The sequence below is a fragment of the Salmo salar genome, chromosome ssa01 (genome assembly GCF_905237065.1).
Source record: "Salmo salar chromosome ssa01, Ssal_v3.1, whole genome shotgun sequence".
NCBI lineage: Eukaryota > Metazoa > Chordata > Actinopteri > Salmoniformes > Salmonidae > Salmo > Salmo salar.
The window spans coordinates 51,257,272-51,275,997 of NC_059442.1; the positions used below are offsets into that span (position 1 = coordinate 51,257,272).

The window sequence follows — 18,726 nt, forward strand, 5'->3', positions numbered from 1 at the left end:
ATTATACAAAGACCTTAAAAGAAACACACATATTGATTGTTTTCACAGATTTCTTATTAGAAGAATGTTGAATGGTCTCGAATTCCCTATAGAAAACACAGTGTTTTTTTCTTAGTGAATTTACTTTTATGAATATGAAAGTTTACCATTAGCACAGTTAGATTTATGAGGTAAAATTTTTTTTATTTATAGTTATTATGGTTAAGGAAACCGAGCAGCACATTCTCCCATAAAAAACAAAAGTCATCAAGAATAATAATTATAAAACTGTCATTGGTCGTTTCCAACGAACCGGAAACCGGCATACGCGTCACCACACTCCCTCATCTGATTGGTTTATGTAGGTGGGCCTTCTGACTTTGTGGCTGTGGTAACTAGTGACGATCGCCAGTTAAGGCTCTGCCTAAAAGCAAATGCTGCAAAGTGTCGTAAAACATTTAATTTACTTCCCCATACAGCAGCTAGAGTGTACAAGGTGCAAAAGCGATGGTGCTCTAAAAACAACATTCTTCTTACCGAACTTCAAATTCATGAAGATTTTCATTAGACAACTTGAAAGGTTAAAGCATGGAGGACATGGAAGAAGAAAGTTCTGGTCTAAATGACGACCACAACCATAACTACTGTGAAAACCGTGCCAGTGGACAAGTCCACTATCTCAGGACCGAACTGTCAAATGAACCCCAGACCCTACCAATTTTTCCGGTTCTGGGCACGCGAGATGTAGCGGCGCAGGAGAACCACGCAAATATTTGTTCCCGTTCCAGCAGTGGTTCAAAGTTCGTGGATTCAGACTCTAGCAGCGTGAACAGTGACACCAGCGAGACTGACAGTGCATCGCCAGCTTCCATCGCAGGGAAACTGACCCTGAACTCCGCCTCAAAGTTTCGTAAGTTGAAAGCATCGTGTTTAATGTTTATCATGTTTTTGACTTACTGATATGGGATGGGAATGTAGTTGGTCATGCAAATATTCCATGGCTTTGCCTTTGGCCTAAACGCCAGTGGAGTAAGTTGGCTATAGTAAGTACTATTATGACCTTTTAACTGAGGAACGCTCAACTACGTTCTCTTATATCGAGGCGAAGTTTTGATATTAGGTTTAGAGATTTGTTAGCAACAACACTAGCTATGTTTCCATTAACTTGTCGAGTAATTTATTTTTTATTTTTTTGCGACATTTTGAAAACAGATGCGCCAATTGCTTGCTACGGTGCGTTTCTATTGAACTGTCTTGTCGATAAAAACAGCTAGACGTAATGACGTCACACCAACAACAACCAGGTGTCAAATAAAAATGTAGTGGTTGAAGTGTTTCCATTATCCGTTTATGCAAATTGTGCATTAGGACATGCAGACGGTCGCAAATGTATTATCTGTTTCATGTCTCGGGTATCCCGCGAAAGCGAGCATGGATAGAATGCATTAATTGACTAATATTTCCCATGTTCTAAATTCTCATACGCCAACATATCGGCATGGTTCGTGCCATGGTGACACTTGCACTCCTGTAGATCTGAAATAATTGGATGGTGAAACTTGCCAACCAACCATAAAAGCAATTTAGGCGTCAGGATAATCGTTGTACAACAAAGAAACATTATTTGTATGGTTGAAAAAGTAGATTTTGCATGTAGTTGGCATTTAGAATTCAATCTGCAATATGTAATTTTTGGGGGATCTGACCAAAATTCACAGAAATGTGTGTTATAGATTTGTCATTCTCATTGAAAGCAAGTCTAAGAAGCAGTTGATCTGTTCTATGTTGGATATTAATATGCTTCCTCTTAAGTTTCGTTTTTGTACTTTTACTTTCAGTTTTGTACACCAGCTGAAAGTACAATATTATTGGTTAAGGGAAAATATTTCAGTGGTTTAGATGGTGCAATGATTATCTACACAGTACTTGCTTGTTTTGTCACAAACTGTAAATAGGTGAACTTTTAGCAACCAGGAAATGGCGGCGCGATTTCTTCAGTGCATTTTTTTATAATTATTTTATTTATTTTTTGTGGGTGGCAGGAAAGGGATTTATTCTGTGTGTGGGGGGGGTCATTGGCCTTGATCTTACGTAAAGGGCGCAATGTATTTTTTTAATTATTATTTTTATTAACAACAAATCAATACAGAGAGTACATGAGGGAACGCAAGTATATATAGATTATATACAATGGACAATTGAGCTAGGGTGTACAATATCACGAAGACCTTAAGGGACATACATACACTTATAAATCTAGGTGAGGTGCCATATTTCAATTTGATAGAGCTGTTCATAGTGCATCTTTAAATGTGGAGTAGAGTTTATAGTTGCGTCACGTGCCCCACGTACCTTCAGAAGTATTCGGCAATCATCATTTATTAGAAAAACAGTTTCCATCACTTTTCACAGTAAAGTAAGTTAGACAAAATAAAAAACACCCCTGTCCCACAGATAAAATCAAATCAAAATCAAATGTATTTATATAGCCCTTCGTACATCAGCTGATATCTCAAAGTGCTGTACAGAAACCCAGCCTAAAACCCCAAACAGCAAGCAATGCATGTGAAAGAAGCACGGTGGCTAGGAAAAACTCCCTAGAAAGGCCAAAAACCTAGGAAGAAAACTAGAGGAACTAGGCTATGAGGGGTGGCCAGTCCTCTTCTGGCTGTGCCGGGTGGATATTATAACAGAACATGGTCAAGATGTTAAAATGTTCATAAATGACCAGCATGGTCAAATAATAATAATCATAGTAGTTGTCGAGGGTGCAACAAGCACGTCCGGTGAACAGGTCAGGGTTCCATAGCCGCAGGCAGAACAGTTGAAACTGGAGCAGCAGCACGGCCAGGTGGACTGGGGACAGCAAGGAGTCATCATGCCAGGTAGTCCTGAGGCATGGTCCTAGGGCTCAGGTCCTCCGAGAGAAAGAAAGAAAGAGAATTAGAGAGAGCATATTTAAATTCACACAGGACACCGGATAAGACAAGAGAAATACTCCAGATGTAACAGACTGACCCTAGCCCCCCGACACATAAACTACTGCAGCATAAATACTGGAGGCTGAGACAGGAGGGATCAGAAGACACTGTGGCCCCATCCGATGATACCCCCGGACAGGGCCAAACAGGCAGGATATAACCCCACCCACTTTGCCAAAGCACAGCCCCCACACCACTAGAGGGATGTCTCCAACCACCAACTTACCGTCCTAAGACAAGGCCGAGTATAGCCCACAAAGATCTCCGCCACGGCACAACCCAAGGGGGGCGGCACCGCCAACCCAGACAGGAAGACCACGTCAGTGACTCAACCCACTCAAGTGACGTACCCCTCCCATGGATGGCATGGAAGAACACCAGTAAGCCAGTGACTCAGCCCCTGTAATAGGGTTAGAGGCAGAGAATCCCAGTGGAGAGAGGGGAACCGGCAAGGCAGAGACAGCAAGGGCGGTTCGTTGCTCCAGCCTTTCCGTTCACCTTCACACTCCTGGGCCAGACTATACTTAATCATAGGACCTACTGAAGAGATAAGTCTTCAGTAAAGACTTAAAGATTGAGACTGAGTCTTCGTCTCTCACATGGGAAGGCAGACCATTCCATAAAAATGGAGCTCTATAGGAGAAAGCCCTACCTCCAGCCGTTTGCTTAGAAATTCTAGGGACAATTAGGAGGCCTGCGTCTTGTGACCGTAGCGTACGTGTAGGTATGTACGGCAGGACCAAATCGGAAAGGTAGGTAGGAGCAAGCCCATGCAATGCTTTGTAGGTTAGCAGTAAAACCTTGAAATCAGCCCTTGCCTTAACAGGAAGCCAGTGTAGGGAGGCTAAAAAAATGTTGTTTGTCTTTAGAAAATGTCTCCTATATCTGCCGTCTCAATTACACGTTGCAAATAATTTTTTTGCCACATTGATTTTGTCGAATTAACCTGGGTCAATAGAAACATTCAGTCGTTACTTGTAGAAATGTAAATTCTGAAAACGCTTACCTATGATTGACCTGTACAATTGTGGTCCATACTGGGAGCTGAAATTCATACTTTAATAAACTTTTGTTGAATACAACCACTGACTTGTTCCTCATTTGTGTTGCTCGTACTACGTACGATGAGATTCAATTGGCACTAGCTGAGGAACCCTCAACTCCGTTCTCTTTATATAGAGGCTTAGTTGAGTTTCGATGACTGGTCGTAGGATTTGCTAGCAACAACATTGAGTCACCGTCAGTAAATTCTTACCTTTACCTATATTTGACCTGTACAGCTGTGGTCCTTCCTCATGGTGCAGAAATTCCAAGTTTTAACAAAAACTTTTAGCGCATACAACCACCAACTTTTTCCTTGTTGAGATTCAATTGGGTCCGTGCTATCCGGGATCCTTGATGTCCCTACCCCATTGAAGTTTAAATATTTAAGTGGTTACGGTAAGGGTTAAGGTACGGATTAAAGTTAGGTTTAGGGTAGAGACGTCCCAAGGATACTGGATTGCACGGACCCAATTGAATCTCGGCTTACGTAGTACGAGCAACGAGGAAACATTCGGTGGTTGTATTCGATAAAAGTTTATTAGAAGTTTGAATTTCACCACACTGTGGAAGCACTGCAGTTGTACAGGACAAAGATGGGTACAGCGAAGTGTGTTCAGAATTGACATTTTTACAAGAATCGACAGATGTTGATGACTCAAAGTTGTTGCTAGTTGATGACCAGTAATTAAAACTCATCTCCGCCTAAATATAAGACAAATGAGTTAAGGGCTCCTCAGCTAAATTGGTACATGCGCTGAGCAACACAAATGAGGAAGAATTTGGTGGTTGTATTAAATACGTTTTTATTAGAAGTATGAATTTCAGCACCCCGCAGAAGCGTTTTCAGATTTGACATTTTTAGAGGAATTGGCTGAATTTGACTAAATGTTGTTGCTATCAAATCCCACAACCAGTTATTAAAGCTCAACTCTGCCTCGATATATAGAGAACAGAGTTGAGCATTCCTCAGCTAATGACCCTTGTACTGTTCAGTCGGACAGTCCTTGTTTGGAATTCATTTTATTGTCATGTCAGGGCAGAGCTAGGGCTCGTGTTGTTATGGAAATAACCTAATCTTTATCATTTTGTGGTTCAGTAATGAATGCAATGACCGAAGAGGACTATAGAACCACATACTGGCCGAACCTGGAGAAAGCCATTGACCACCTGCTGATCCAAAACCCCATGGACCACATCTCCATTTCATATGAGCAGATATACAGGTGAGAGACAAACTGTCTGACTGTATTGATATCTTATGTAGCTTTGAAAGAAATTAAGACATGGAACTGCTGTACTACTCATGTGTGAGACTTCTGAGGGGAGATATTGCCATTTGTGACTAGTTTCAGGAAACTAGGCATATGTCACGCATCACTACTTCACAGGAAAGCCATTTGAACGAAAATGTAGTTTAAAAAAAAATCGAAATACATTTTTGGCCAGAAATGCCTTGTAGAACGTGTGAACTTTCATGTGCCTTAATAACAAACATGTATGCCATCTGTAAATACAAATAAAATTGTTAAATTACAGGCCTAGTTAGTTTAGCCACAGAAAAAGTCTGTGAGTGGGCTCGACATGCCGAGAGATGAGTTTTGGATTGGTCAGACATGTAGCATGCTTCTGTCTATAACATGAGCTGGTCAGTATGTGTAGGTCATTCTTTCTAACGCAGCTTTAAAAAATATATTAAAAAAATCACGTAGCAGAACTGCATAAGTGTTGCTCTCAACTTTCTGGAGGACCAAGTTTTAGAATTAGAGTGATAGCTAAGGAGATTGATTTGATTTCAAATATGCATATATATAAAACGTCTGTCTCCGGATTCAAACTAAGGACAACCATAGCATCCATGATAGAGAGGGAGAAGCGTCCATCCATGTATACCGGTAAAATAGTCTAGCTAGCTACATTTTCAGATATTGCACATTTCTAATTTTGTCAAAGTCTTTTCATTTCAAGTTAGTGTACTGTTAGCTAGCTAGCTAGCTAATGTTAGCTGGCTGGCTGGCTCACTACCTAACATTGTGTATGTTCTGTGTAGTTATATTATTTTATCTCAGAGCCATTTACATTGCTAGTTATAGCCTAATGTTAGCTAGCTAACATTGAACCTGGCTGGTTAGCTACATGCAGATTCATACAGGGTAGTGACATTAGGAGTTGGGATTATGGTTCATTGTTTAGCTAGCAAGCTAAATGTCTAAACAAAAGACTCCACTATGCAAGTAACCATTTCAGTAGAATGGTAATGATGTCACTGCGTCAACTGTCGATAGACATAGCTGGTAATTTCGCTCTGGCTATCTACTCCGATTTCAGAGCACTCTCGTCTGAGTGTGCCAGAGCGCAGAATAAGTGACAGATTTACAAACGCTCAACACCCGTTGAATATGTCCTGTGGCAGTAAACGTTGGCAAAAGGCCTGATTTAAATTGTTGTCAGCAGAACAGTTGCTGTTATCAATGCTCTGGATAACATAAAAACAGCCTAACCAGCTCTGCTAGGGCGAGTACAATGGTCAGAGTGAGCTGTTATCTCATTTGTGTTTGGAAGTAGCTAGCCAACGTTGCCAATTAGCTTTGGTGCTTGAATGCTGCTGTTAGGTCAGAACGCTCAGATCAACCCAACTCCTCGGCCAGAGCGTCCAGTGTGCTCTCTGAACGCTCCGAATTTACGAACTGACAATCTGACAACGCTCTGCGTTTACGAGCGTCTTGAAATATTTGTTTGTTTAGCACATGGCCTCATATGTGAATTCTTAAAGAGATGGGTGGGGCTAAGGCTTTAGAGGCTGTGAACGATGCTGAATGGGTGTAGACAAAGAAGAGCTCTCCAGTAGGTCTACCAAAACATTCAAGGGCCATTTTCTCAAAAGTGAGGTTACAAGTTTATCAACTTTGAAAGCAGAATTACTTTCCTGTTGTTCCTCAACTGTATTGTATGATATACCAATTTCTAGCTCTGATCCCTACTTTTATCCAATGTAAAAAAACACCATTTCAAAATTTGCTCATAAGACCGAATCGAGCTGGTTGGTCACATATGTTAAAGTTTTAATGGTCATTTTCCTTTCCCTTTTTCAGTTACGTGTACAAGTGTGTTTGTCAACAGCACTCAGAGCTACTGTACAAAGACTTGATGCTGAAGATTACTACCCATCTTCAACAAGTCTCATCTGATTTACAAGTAAGTGAAAACAGAACCTAGGTCTTGTTCAAAGATTTGCAATGGAAAACAAAAACGAGTGTTTCTTATTGTACAGATAGTATGCCCCTTTCACTGCATTTTTTGTTGTTGTTGTGTGAATACCTGAAAAGTAAATTAACACTGATCATTTATTCTCTTTTATCAGATTGTTCCACAAGGGAATTTCATTGAGTATTTCAACATTGCTCTGACTCAGTACACAGATGCTCTTCAATGCATTGTTCCTGTATTCATCTACATGGTATGTATCCTGATGAAGTGCTCATCCTTCGAATATTCCTTCCATTAAATCTTTTTGGGCCTGTTTCCTGGATACAGATGAAGCCTACTCCGTCAATACTCAGGGCAGAACTTAATCATATACTCCTTTCATACAAGTAGGGTTGCAAAGGGTCGGAAACCTTCCAGGTAAATTTGCTGAATTTTTCCGGACATTTTCCATGAAGTTAAGCCTGGGAATGTTGCTTTAATTCATCAAAAGTTTGCTTATAACAGTGAACCTTTTTTTGTGGGATACACATAAGGCAATTCTAGGTTTTGTGGCATATTTTGGTTAAACTATCCCCAATTCAATGGAATTGCAACCCTCTGCATGCACAGTGCATTCTTCCATCACATCACATGGATCTTGATTCTCAAGATCTTGCACACTAATTAAATGCTATTGAGCCCACACTACTACACTGTCTGAGCCAAGGACTACATGCTTTCTGGTAAGTTTTGATTACAATACTGGGTGGGGTGATTATATTTTATATGACATGATTTCTTTGTTAACTTGTAAATAGTAGCCTACTGCAAAGTGTGTATAAATCATTTCTAACTTGTTAACAATTTCTGCTAGTTAGTTTTTGCTACCATGTGGGTTTTAGCTTGCTTCAGCCTGCTAACTGGGGAGGGTTAATTGACCTGTTTCCATACATGTTACATTTTAAAACGGCTATCTTACAAAGGAGTTGTTTAATCTAACTGCTTAACTATTTATCTGTACATGGAATTGTATTCGTTATTTTTTTTACTCATTTCTTTCTAATCTTTACAGGAAAATGCCACGGGCACTATCTGATGTGTGGAGACATTTCACTGCAGCTAATGTAGAAGGAAAGCTATGTACATCTGCAAATACTGTGCCAAATCATATGTGAAGAATGCAACAAAGATGCAGAATCATTTGGCCAAGTGCATAAAGTTCCCTCAGGGCTCACAACAAGCGACCTCTGACAAAAGTCCCTCTACTTCTATTCGAGGTGAAAATGATGAATCAGACACCTTATCGATAGCAACAGCTCATGGTCCTCCTGGAATCAGAAGTTTTTTTACTCAATGGAAGAACGTAGTCAGAGAAATGCTGATGAATGTCTTGCTCGAGCTGTGTATGCAACTAGTTCACCTCTGATGCTCACAAGCAATGTGTATTGGAAAAGATTTATGGATGTTCTTTGCCCAGCATACACCCCTCCAACCAGACATGCTAGATCTACTCATTTCCTGGATGCAGAGTTCGACAGAGTTCAAGTGAAGGTCAAGCAAATCATAGAGAAAGCAGACTGTATTGCAATCATCTCTGATGGGTGGTTGATTTTTCGTGGGCAAGGAATAATTAACTACATCATCTCATCCCCTCAACCAGTATTCTACAAGAGCACAGACACAAGGGACAACAGACACACTGGTCCCTACATTGCAGATGAGCTGAAGGCAGTCATCAATGACCTTGGATCACAGAGGGTATTTGCGCTGGTGACAGACAATGCTGTGAACATGAAGGCTGCTTGGTCTAAAATGGAGTCCTACCCTCACATCACACCCATTGGCTGTGCTGCTCATGCATTGAATCTGCTCCTCCAGGATATCATGGCACTGAAAAAAATGGATACACTCTACAAGAGAGCCAAGGAAAGGGTTAGGTATATAAAGGGTCATCAAGTTAGCGATCTACCTCTCCAAGCAAAGTGAGAAGAATAAGAGCACCACATTGAAGCTGCCCAGCAACACCCGTTGGGGTGGTGTTGTCATCATGTTTGAAAGTCTCCTGGAGGAGGAGTCTCTCCAAGAAATGGCCATATCAGTCTGCCGATATGGACAGCACTATCAAGAGGATCCTCCTGGATGTATTTTGGGAGGGAGTGGTAAGTAGCTTTAAACTCCTGAAACCTATAGCAGTAGCCATTGCACGGATTGAGGGAGACAATGCCATCCTGTCTGATGTTCAGACTGCTTGCAGATGTAGGAGAAGAAATCCATACTGCCCTGCCCACTTCACTGTTGCTCAAAGCAGAGGAAACTGCAGTTCTGAAATGCATAAAAAACCGTGAAGACTTCTACCTGAAGCCCATACACGCCGCAGTGTACATGTTGGACCCCAAGTATGCTGGCAAGAACATCCTGTCTGGTGCTGAGATCAACAAGGCCTATGGTGTCATCACTACCGTGTCTCGCCACCTTGGCCTGGATGAGGGCATGGTTCTTGGCAGTCTGGCGAAGTACAGTACACTACCAAGCAAGGGCTTTGGGATGGAGATGCAATATGGCAGTCGTGCCAACATATCTCATCAGCCACCTGGTGGAAGGGACTTTGTGGATCTGAGGCTCTTTCCGCTGTTGCCTCCATCAACCTCCAAATCCCACCATCAGCCACCTCAGAGCGCAACTGGTCTCTGTTTGGGAACACACACCAAAGCATGCAACAGGCTGACCAATAAAAGGGTTGAAAAATTGGTGGCCATCCGGCCAAATATGAGGCTTTTTGAGCCTGACAACGAGTCGTCTTTAACAAGGTTGGACAGTGAAGATGAGCCCTCAGAGTCTGATGTTCAAGAGGTGGACATTGAGGAGATCCAGGGAGAAGACATGGAAGCCTGAGAGGAAGACAACCAAAGCTTTAGTTTCTAGACTATCATTTTACAGATGTTTGTTGAGAATGTTTTTGGGAGATGCAGTGGATCATTCGATATTCCCTTTCTTTTGTTGTTCAGTGAAATCATCCCATGTGAAGAGTCAACTCATTTAATTAAAGTTCAATTCGTAACTAAATGGTTTTTTTATTTCTATTGGAAGGATTGAATCATTTGCCATTGTCTACTTATGATAAAGGTAAAAGGTTTATGTTTGTCTCCCATATGATATGGTAAATATATCCAGTGCAAAAAACATCTACATTTAAATGGTATTCATTTTCATTTCCATATTTTCCTGTTAATTCCCATATTTCTGTTTATTCCCACGGAAAGTTTCCACCTCCACTTCCCCAAAATGTGCAACCCTACATACGAGCATGTTTTTCTTCTTCATTTCTAAGAATAAGTTCTACATTGAAACGAAGCTAAACCGACACCTGCGAGAAGATCTCATGAAGCTTTTTACTGATCATGTTGCAGAAAAACATGTGAACACGCTGATACGTGAGTACAGTGGACTGGTCAACTGTGCAGGCCAAACCCAAACTATTTAGCTTATTACACATCTTGTAAAATTGTGTTGATGCTGAATTATTTTATTCTGTTTTTCCTTTAGCTCTTCTCCGCGAAGCCCATTCCATGCCTTTTCAAGTCAGACCTTCAACAATGGCCAGCGTCGTGAAAGGCCTGTATACTCTTCGGCCAGGTGCCCTTTCCTTTCTGTCTTTTTAAAAATCCCACAACACATGCTGCTACCTAAATAGTTACATCCACTAGTGAAATGTTGAACTACTGTAACTGTCAAACACGAGTGTAGCACTAATCAAAACTGTGAGAAATATAGATTACTCTGATTAGCACTATTTGTGTCTCCCACTTGAAGTTGGAGAGGTAAACATTCACTATAAAACACCTGCCCTGTATGTGTTATGACCTCCATTATAATGACTATTGGCTACCTGTTTCAGATTGGGCACATTTAGCCCCAGCTCTCTTCTCTGGATTCATTCCTCAAATCAACCCGCCGACAGTGGAATCCCAGCTCTCTGACTATGCTGCTCATGACCAGAAGCTACAAATGGAGCTCTCTCTGAATGGCTTTCCCAGGTGAGTGTTATAAGGCAGTTTAGCAAAAATAATAATAATACTTCCACCAGGGTAGTGTCCTTTAGAAAAACGTTAATGAGCGTTTCTTATTAGACAAGTTCAGATAGTACATCCCCGTTTTGGACCGTTTCTTGTGTTTTGTGCCTAGTGAACACAACCCTGGTTTTTGACGATGCTTCCTTTTATTTTGCAGAGGTGACCAGTCTCGCAAGAGAGCCAGCGAGGAGTCTGCATAGAGTAAGGATGATGCATACATGCATTGCTTGCTATTGAATAGCAAAATGTCACTTCATTTGCATATGACTTATAATTGGTCTATTGAAGAATATGTACAAAAATATGAATAACTTTTGTTGTTTTTTGCAGGTGCTCAGACAGTCATTGACCTGGCTCAACCCAAATTCACAAAACACTGAACGATTAAGATTCTCTGATGCTGAGTGCAGTGGGTGAGCATAATAAGCATGGGCTCGTTTTTGACCCGCAAGAGTCGTAGTGGACACTGCTTTCTTTGCCTCTTTTGAAAAGCACAGTGAATTCATAATGGTGCATAATGATTCTGTCAGCTTTTGGTGATGAATCCATCTTCTTTATTGTTAAGGTATTATGTGGTTTAATGTCTTTGTTCTTATTTTCTCCATTGAAGTGTGCCTTCTGCTCTGCTTTGTTGGGCTATTCAAGTTGCCATTAACCAAGTGGATGGGGCATGATTCCCAGTTTGACCACATACTGTGTCAATCATGGGTCGTGTTCATTAGGATATGCCGTGGAAAACAAAAGGAGTGTTTCTGATTGAACAAATGCAGGTAGTTCCTCTGTTTGTCCGTTTTCTTCCGCTTTGTGCCTAATGAACACGATCTCTAACCTGGACCTCCCTGATCTGTTATTGATCTGATTCAGTAACTATGACAGTCTGCTGCTATTCCTCATCTGTTGTTGTGTAGAACACTTGATTTTTGTCTGTCTGGTCTGTGTAACTAATATTGACAGTTGTTTGGATAGGAACAAATTGTGTGACTTTGTATTAGTCAGATATGTTAACGTCTGTAATGAAAGACTAGGGTCTGGGAGTGGGAACATTTCCTCTTGAATTTAAGAAAGTCCTACAGTGGCACATACCCAATTAGGTATGCATTTGATTCTATTTTAATGTTTAGGCAACTTTAAGCAATGCTTTATCTGGAACTTACAGGATAAAATATGTCCTGTATAACAATTTATTTCTCAATGGGTATGAAACAGAAACAAAGCTTGTTCTGTTCAATTTTGCAAATGTGTGAGCATTAGCATACAAAATAGGAGTATTTTTAATTTTTTATTTACAATGACGGCCTAAAGTTTAGGTTATAACTGAATAGGTTATGTAGGTAATTGTTTAATTAAAGGACTGCTTTCTACAACATTTATATTTTATTGCGTTTGTTTTTTAACCAGATCCTATTTCCCAAGCATGCCAAAGATGATTCACAATGTTTTTATTCCCTGTTCTAAAAAATTGCATTGTGACTCCAGAAATGATGGTGTCAGTCTCTCCATGTTGCTGCTGTATCTGCATTAGCTTACCCATTGTACCAAGTCACTGAGCCAATTGATTAGGATCAATTATTGAAACTGTTGCGAATTTGGTTACAATAATTATGTCAAATGATGTAGGTGGAGTTAAAATGATCCCTGTGTTCTCTCCAGTTCCTGATGACGTAAACAGATCCTGTCTCATTGTGATGATCAATGTACGGTAGTTACTGTCACAGATTTACCTTTGTTACATGTGGTTTATGTTAAATGGAAGTATTTGATACAGCTCTTTGCACTGTTTTAAGTGTAATGTGATGCTCATCTTTGGAGATGGCACACTCATTGTCTTATGTACAGTTTTACTTTCAATAAACAAATCTTGAAAAGGATGTATATTATCACCTGTGGAATCACTGGGGGTGGTGGCAGCAGTTGGATCTTGTGGGCAGAGTAATGATGGACTAATGACACCAGGCAGAGTTTCTCTTTGAAAGTTAATTAGTACCGCGAATAAAGGCGCTTCACTGACAAGCTTAAACAATGCAGGAGAAAATCAACACCCTCAACACAAGACACTCGGGTGTAGGTAATTGTTGCATTCATTAAGTAGTAATTCATGTGTTAGTATCAAAGAAGAGGTCCAGCAACATACCTTTATTTCAGTGATCTCCCTTGAACAATGCTTGATCTTTGTTTATGAATGCTGATAAATTTGCGCATGCATGTCTGAGTTGAATGATGCAGTATGTGTATATAATCATTAGTCAAGATATTTATGAGATCAAATGGTGACAGGGCTCTATGATAACTCCCCTTCAGCTAGTTCACAGAGAGCACTGTTAATAAACACCAGTAATCTGCTGTGTTAACCCTAGTGTGTCGGAGGCTCAACAAGGGGCTTCTAATTCAGTGGAGTGGTCGTGCTTTGACAGGTGCTTCTCTTCCGGAGGAGGAATCCCTTTCCAGAACGCCCCCACTGGCCAATGAGCTGGGATGCCACTCAGGCACATGGTCCTGGTCACCCCAAAATAACTTGTGACTAGTGTGCTGACAAATGTCACTACTTTTACTGGAGACCGGTTGCCCTAGCTACTTGCACCCATATTTTCCAGTAAACTCCAAGGTTAACTCTATGCAATAAATTGGGAATCCATCCTGGCCAGCTGCCCTGTGTCCACATTTTCCCAGGTGGCCACCACTGGAAGACTGGAATCCCCTCTCTTTGAGCACAGGTGCGCGCAGAGGATTACCGCCAGCTCCAGCCGGGGCCCGCTGGGGTTTATTTGAAGGTAAAACACCCAAACCCAATTACCTGTTCATTGATTGTCATTTGGGTCCATACATCAACTGCATATATATATATATTTTTTTTTTACCTTTATTTAACTAGGCAAGTCAGTTAAGAACAAATTCTTATTTACAATGACAGCCTAGCAGGGAACAATGGGTTTACTGCCTTGTTCAGGGGCAGAATTTTTATCTTGTCAGCTCGGGGATTCGATCCAGCAACCTTTCGGTTACTGGCCCAACGCTCTAAACACTAGGCTACGTGCTGCCCCACATATTAATTGGTGTGTACAGTAAACTCAGCAAGTCTGACATAAACCTACTTCATTGGTCAAGCATGGGCTTATATCATTGAATTTGAAGTGACTTATGTGTTTTATTAATTTTACCATGAACCTGGGTGGGTAGTGCTGCTGATTTAAGCCAGGGTCTTTATTTCCAGTCTGTGAGGGGGGTGACATAGAAAAACACTGTTCAGTGTCCCTCAAACTCACACAAAATGATTTGTGTCATTTGAGTTTTGGTAGGTGATCAAATCCTTGTTGAGTGCACAGAAGACCAGGAGGACTGCGTTTTTTTGTTTGTTTGTTTTTCATGTAAACTGAGCCCTTACTATAATTAGATATGACTTGGGGGGCTTGGAGGCTGTTTGCAAAGGATTCACGTACACAGCAGCTGCAGGTCTATTAGAAGGGCATTGCTGCCTCTCTTAATTGCACAGATTTGAGTGTCAGTAGCATCTGTGTACCATATCCCATTTCTGGATTCAATAACTACTCAGAGCCAAAAAGCTGTTTAAAGGCTGGACATGATAAAAGAAACGTATCTTAAATACACTGAAAGAAGCTACTCTTGTCCATGTTGGGCAATATCCAATGTTCATGCATGAAACTAATCTCTGTCTGGGGCCATGGAGTTTAAGATGTTTTGAAATTAAAATAGAGTACTATTTTAAGTCGTATTGAACGCATCGTGGTTTCGAACTGGGTTAACACATTTTTCTGCATTGGCAGGCTTTTATTATTATTCAAATGGGAATGATGCTCGAGGGTCTTTTTCAGGTTTGTTGCTGTGTCCTTATTCCAAGCCATGGGGCTGCTTGCTGATTTTGTGGGAGAATTATGACCCAACGAATGTTGAGCCCAGCAAACCGATTCCAAAGAGTTTTTTTGGGGGGTGGGATTTGTGCATGGTATAGTGTGCATTTTCATTGCAATTGAAAGACAGAAGATTGGGAAAAGCAAGGTAATAATGCATCCTTAAATAGGAATTTATTATGACCCACAAGTGGAACACAGATTGTTATTGAATTATTTGCGATAACTTGCAAAGTATTCTGTGATCTTACCAATATTGAATTATTTCTGTCAAATATTCAATGAATGTAGAAGCATTGATTTATTATGAGTTTCTAAATGATTAATGGCTGAACTAATTTAAATGGAAGTGTAATTATGAATTTTCACAGGGGGAATACATTATGCACTGACTCACTAAAATGAAAGTAACAATCAGTTAAAGTTTGAAACCCTCTTATTTCCCAACAGCATGCAAGAGAACAAGGTGAACCAGCCTACATCATTGTCTCAGCTCTTGAGAGAGAACTACTTGGCTGAAGCGCGGGCGCACCAGAGACACAGCGGCATGAGCCGTTCCGACTCCTCGCGGCACCTGGTCTACGCGCCCCTCAAAGGCAAGGCGGAGAACTCCGCGGGGCAGGACGAGCCCCAACCCAAGGTCCCAGACCTCTCAGCCTTCCTGAGCCAGGAAGAACTGGATAAGAGTGTCAACCTGGCTTGTCAGGCTATCGGACATGAGGCCCGCGAGGAGAGGACAGAGTTCAAGGCCCCGGTCGCCCCTTCTGCCACCTCCACTGCATCCAACACTCCCGACACCCAGCCTGACCTGGAACTAAAAGAACCCCTACCAACACACGCGACATTCTTCCCAGAGAGACGGTCATTCTCACCTCTGTCCGTACAGGACAATGTGATAAGGATAGACAAACAGATATATCAGCCATCCCAACTGTCCATTCAGGACAACGCAATAAGGACCGACAGACAGAAATATCCACTGTCCCAACCATCCATCCAGGACAACGACATGAGGACAGACAGAGAGTTGTACCCACTGTCCATGCAGGACAATGGAATGAGGACAGACAGACAGACGTTCCCACCGCCCATCATCCAGGACATTACAATGAAGAACAACTGGGTGGCCAGGGAGGCCTTTGAGGACTTTAAGAGGCCAGGGGCTAGGGGAATGAACACCCCAGCGTACGGCCTGGGGACCCAGTCCAAGAAGGAGTTCCTCAACAAGGCAGCAGACTTCATCGAGGAACTCTCCTCTCTGTTCAAGGCTAACAGCTCCAAAAGGATACGGCCCAGATCATGCAAAACTCATAGGAGCAGAGCCAACAAGGGTCAAGTGGATGGGAGCGTTTACACCCTGAATGCAGACGACAGGGAACGAACCATTCTTCTCCAAGACTTCGAGATGGAGAGGCCTTCTAATCCTTTCAGCGTTCAGCCATCAGAAGTCCAGGGTTTGGGCATGGAACCAGGGTTTGGGCACGCTTACTTCCCCATGCAGGACTGGAGGACTACTGAGGAGCAGTATGATGAGTCTGGGGTGCTGGAGGCGGAAGGGGTGGATGAGGCTGAAAGCCCTGCCCTGGTGGAGATCACCCCTGGGGTGTACACAGCCGACCCCATCTGTGAGCCCCCTCACTTCATACAAAAACTGAAAAGCAGGGAGGTGCTGGAGGGCAGCAAGGTTCAGCTGGACTGCGTTGTTTGCGGACTCCCCATGCCCGAAGTCCGGTAAGGCTACCCAAACGGTCAACCTCACTGAATGTTAGTGTTTTTGTAGCCAAAGTTTCATATCTTCTTAATTTAAAGGATATCTTCACTTTTACATTTTTTTTACACTTACCTCTATTTTTACGCTTTGTCTGAAAGAAGTTTATGGGGCAAAGAGAAACTGTCATCCGTAGTTAAAATTTGTTTAAATAGCCACTGCTAATGTAACAGTGTAGGTTCTGTCCCTCTCTTCGCCCCCAACCCAGGCTCGAACCAGGGACCCTTGCAACGCAAGGGGAAACCCTACTTCAGGTCTCAGAGCGAGTGACGTCACCGATTGAAACGCTATTAGCGCGCACCACCGCTAACTACTAGCCATTTCACATCGGTTACACTAACTTTAGGTAACTTTAGCTAATGCTATCTAAAAAACAATGTGAGTTACAGTGGCTAGTCAGCTTAAAGGCCCAGTGCAGTCAAATTTCAAAGTTTTGTATCATATTATACAACAGCTGATGAAACTAACACTGTAAAAGTGTGACAACATTTGATCAGTGTTAATTCCTGATAGTTGCTTGTTGAAAATTCAATCTACACAGGACCTTCTAATCAGCGGGTTTGCATAGGCAAGGGTTTCGGCTTTCCATAGTGACATCACCATGCAGTCAATTGGTTAATAGACCAATAACAAAGAGTTCCAAACCTGTCTGCCAATAACAGCTAGTTTTCAGTTTTCGCCTCCCCACTCAGACCACTCACAGACAGTCCGAGCAAAATTCTTGCTTGAGAAATAGTTTTTTGCTAAAAAGCTACTTTTGCCCATTTTAATGGAACTCTATTACAGTAAGGTACTTACAGTGAGGGAAAAAAGTATTTGATCCCCTGCTGATTTTGTACGTTTGCCCACTGACAAAGAAATGATCAGTCTATAATTTTAATGGTAGGTTTATTTGAACAGTGAGAGACAGAATAACAACAAAAAAATCCAGAAAAACGCATGTCAAAAATGTTATAAATTGATTTGCATTTTAATGAGGGAAATAAGTATATGACCCCCTCTCAATCAGAAAGATTTCTGGCTCCCAGGTGTCTTTTATGCAGGTAACGAGCTGAGATTAGGAGTACACTCTTAAAGGGAGTGCTCCTAATCTCAGCTTGTTACCTGTATAAAAGACACCTGTCCACAGAAGCAATCAGTCAATCAGATTCCAAACTCTCCACCATGGCCAAGACCAAAGAGCTCTCCAAGGATGTCAGGGACAAGATTGTAGACCTACACAAGGCTGGAATGGGCTACAAGACCATCGCCAAGCAGCTTGGTGAGAAGGTGACAACAGTTGGTGCGATTATTCAAATGGGAGAGACACAAAAGAACTGTCAATCTCCCTCGGCCTGGGGCTCCATGCAAGATATCACCTCGTGGAGTTGCAATGATCATGAGAACGGTGAGGAATCAGCCCAGAACTACACAGGAGGATCTTGTCAATGATCTCAAGGCAGCTGGGACCATAGTCACCAAGAAAACAATTGGTAACACACAACGCCGTGAAGGACTGAAATCCTGCAGCGCCCGCAAGGTCCCCCTGCTCAAGAAAGCACCGTCTGAAGTTTGCCAATGAACATCTGAATGATTCAGAGGACAACTGGTGAAAGTGTTGTGGTCAGATGAGACCAAAATGGAGCTCTTTGGCATCAACTCAACTCCCCGTGTTTGGAGGAGGAGGAATGCTGCCTATGACCCCAAGAATACCATCCCCACCGTCAAACATGGAGGTGGAAACATTATGCTTTGGCGGTGTTTTTCTGCTAAGGGGACAGGACAACTTCACCGCATCAAAGGGACGATGGATGGGGCCATGTACCGTCAAATCTTGGGTGAGAACCTCCTTCCCTCAG

General features: G+C 42.0%; 2 protein-coding genes across 3 annotated transcripts in view; both read left to right on the forward strand.

The window, feature by feature from the left end:
• Positions 1-424: 424 nt before the first annotated feature.
• Positions 425-13,125, forward strand: LOC106604523 (CDK2-associated and cullin domain-containing protein 1). Its single transcript, XM_014199210.2, has 9 exons — positions 425-889; positions 5,101-5,227; positions 7,094-7,196; positions 7,363-7,458; positions 10,516-10,618; positions 10,731-10,820; positions 11,083-11,221; positions 11,415-11,458; positions 11,588-13,125. The coding sequence occupies exons 1-8, from the start codon at positions 568-570 to the stop codon at positions 11,455-11,457; spliced, it is 1,023 nt and encodes a 340-aa protein (XP_014054685.1). The 5' UTR covers positions 425-567; the 3' UTR covers position 11,458; positions 11,588-13,125.
• Positions 13,126-13,712: 587 nt separating this feature from the next.
• Positions 13,713-18,726, forward strand: part of LOC106604517 (myopalladin) — a 48,241-nt gene continuing 43,227 nt past the window's right edge. For both annotated transcript variants that reach the window (XM_014199196.2, XM_045719093.1), the window contains exons 1-2: positions 13,713-14,025; positions 15,571-16,851. In XM_014199196.2, the coding sequence (XP_014054671.2) occupies positions 15,572-16,851 (1,280 nt within the window). In that variant the 5' untranslated portion in view covers positions 13,713-14,025; position 15,571. The remainder of the gene's footprint in view (positions 14,026-15,570; positions 16,852-18,726) is intronic.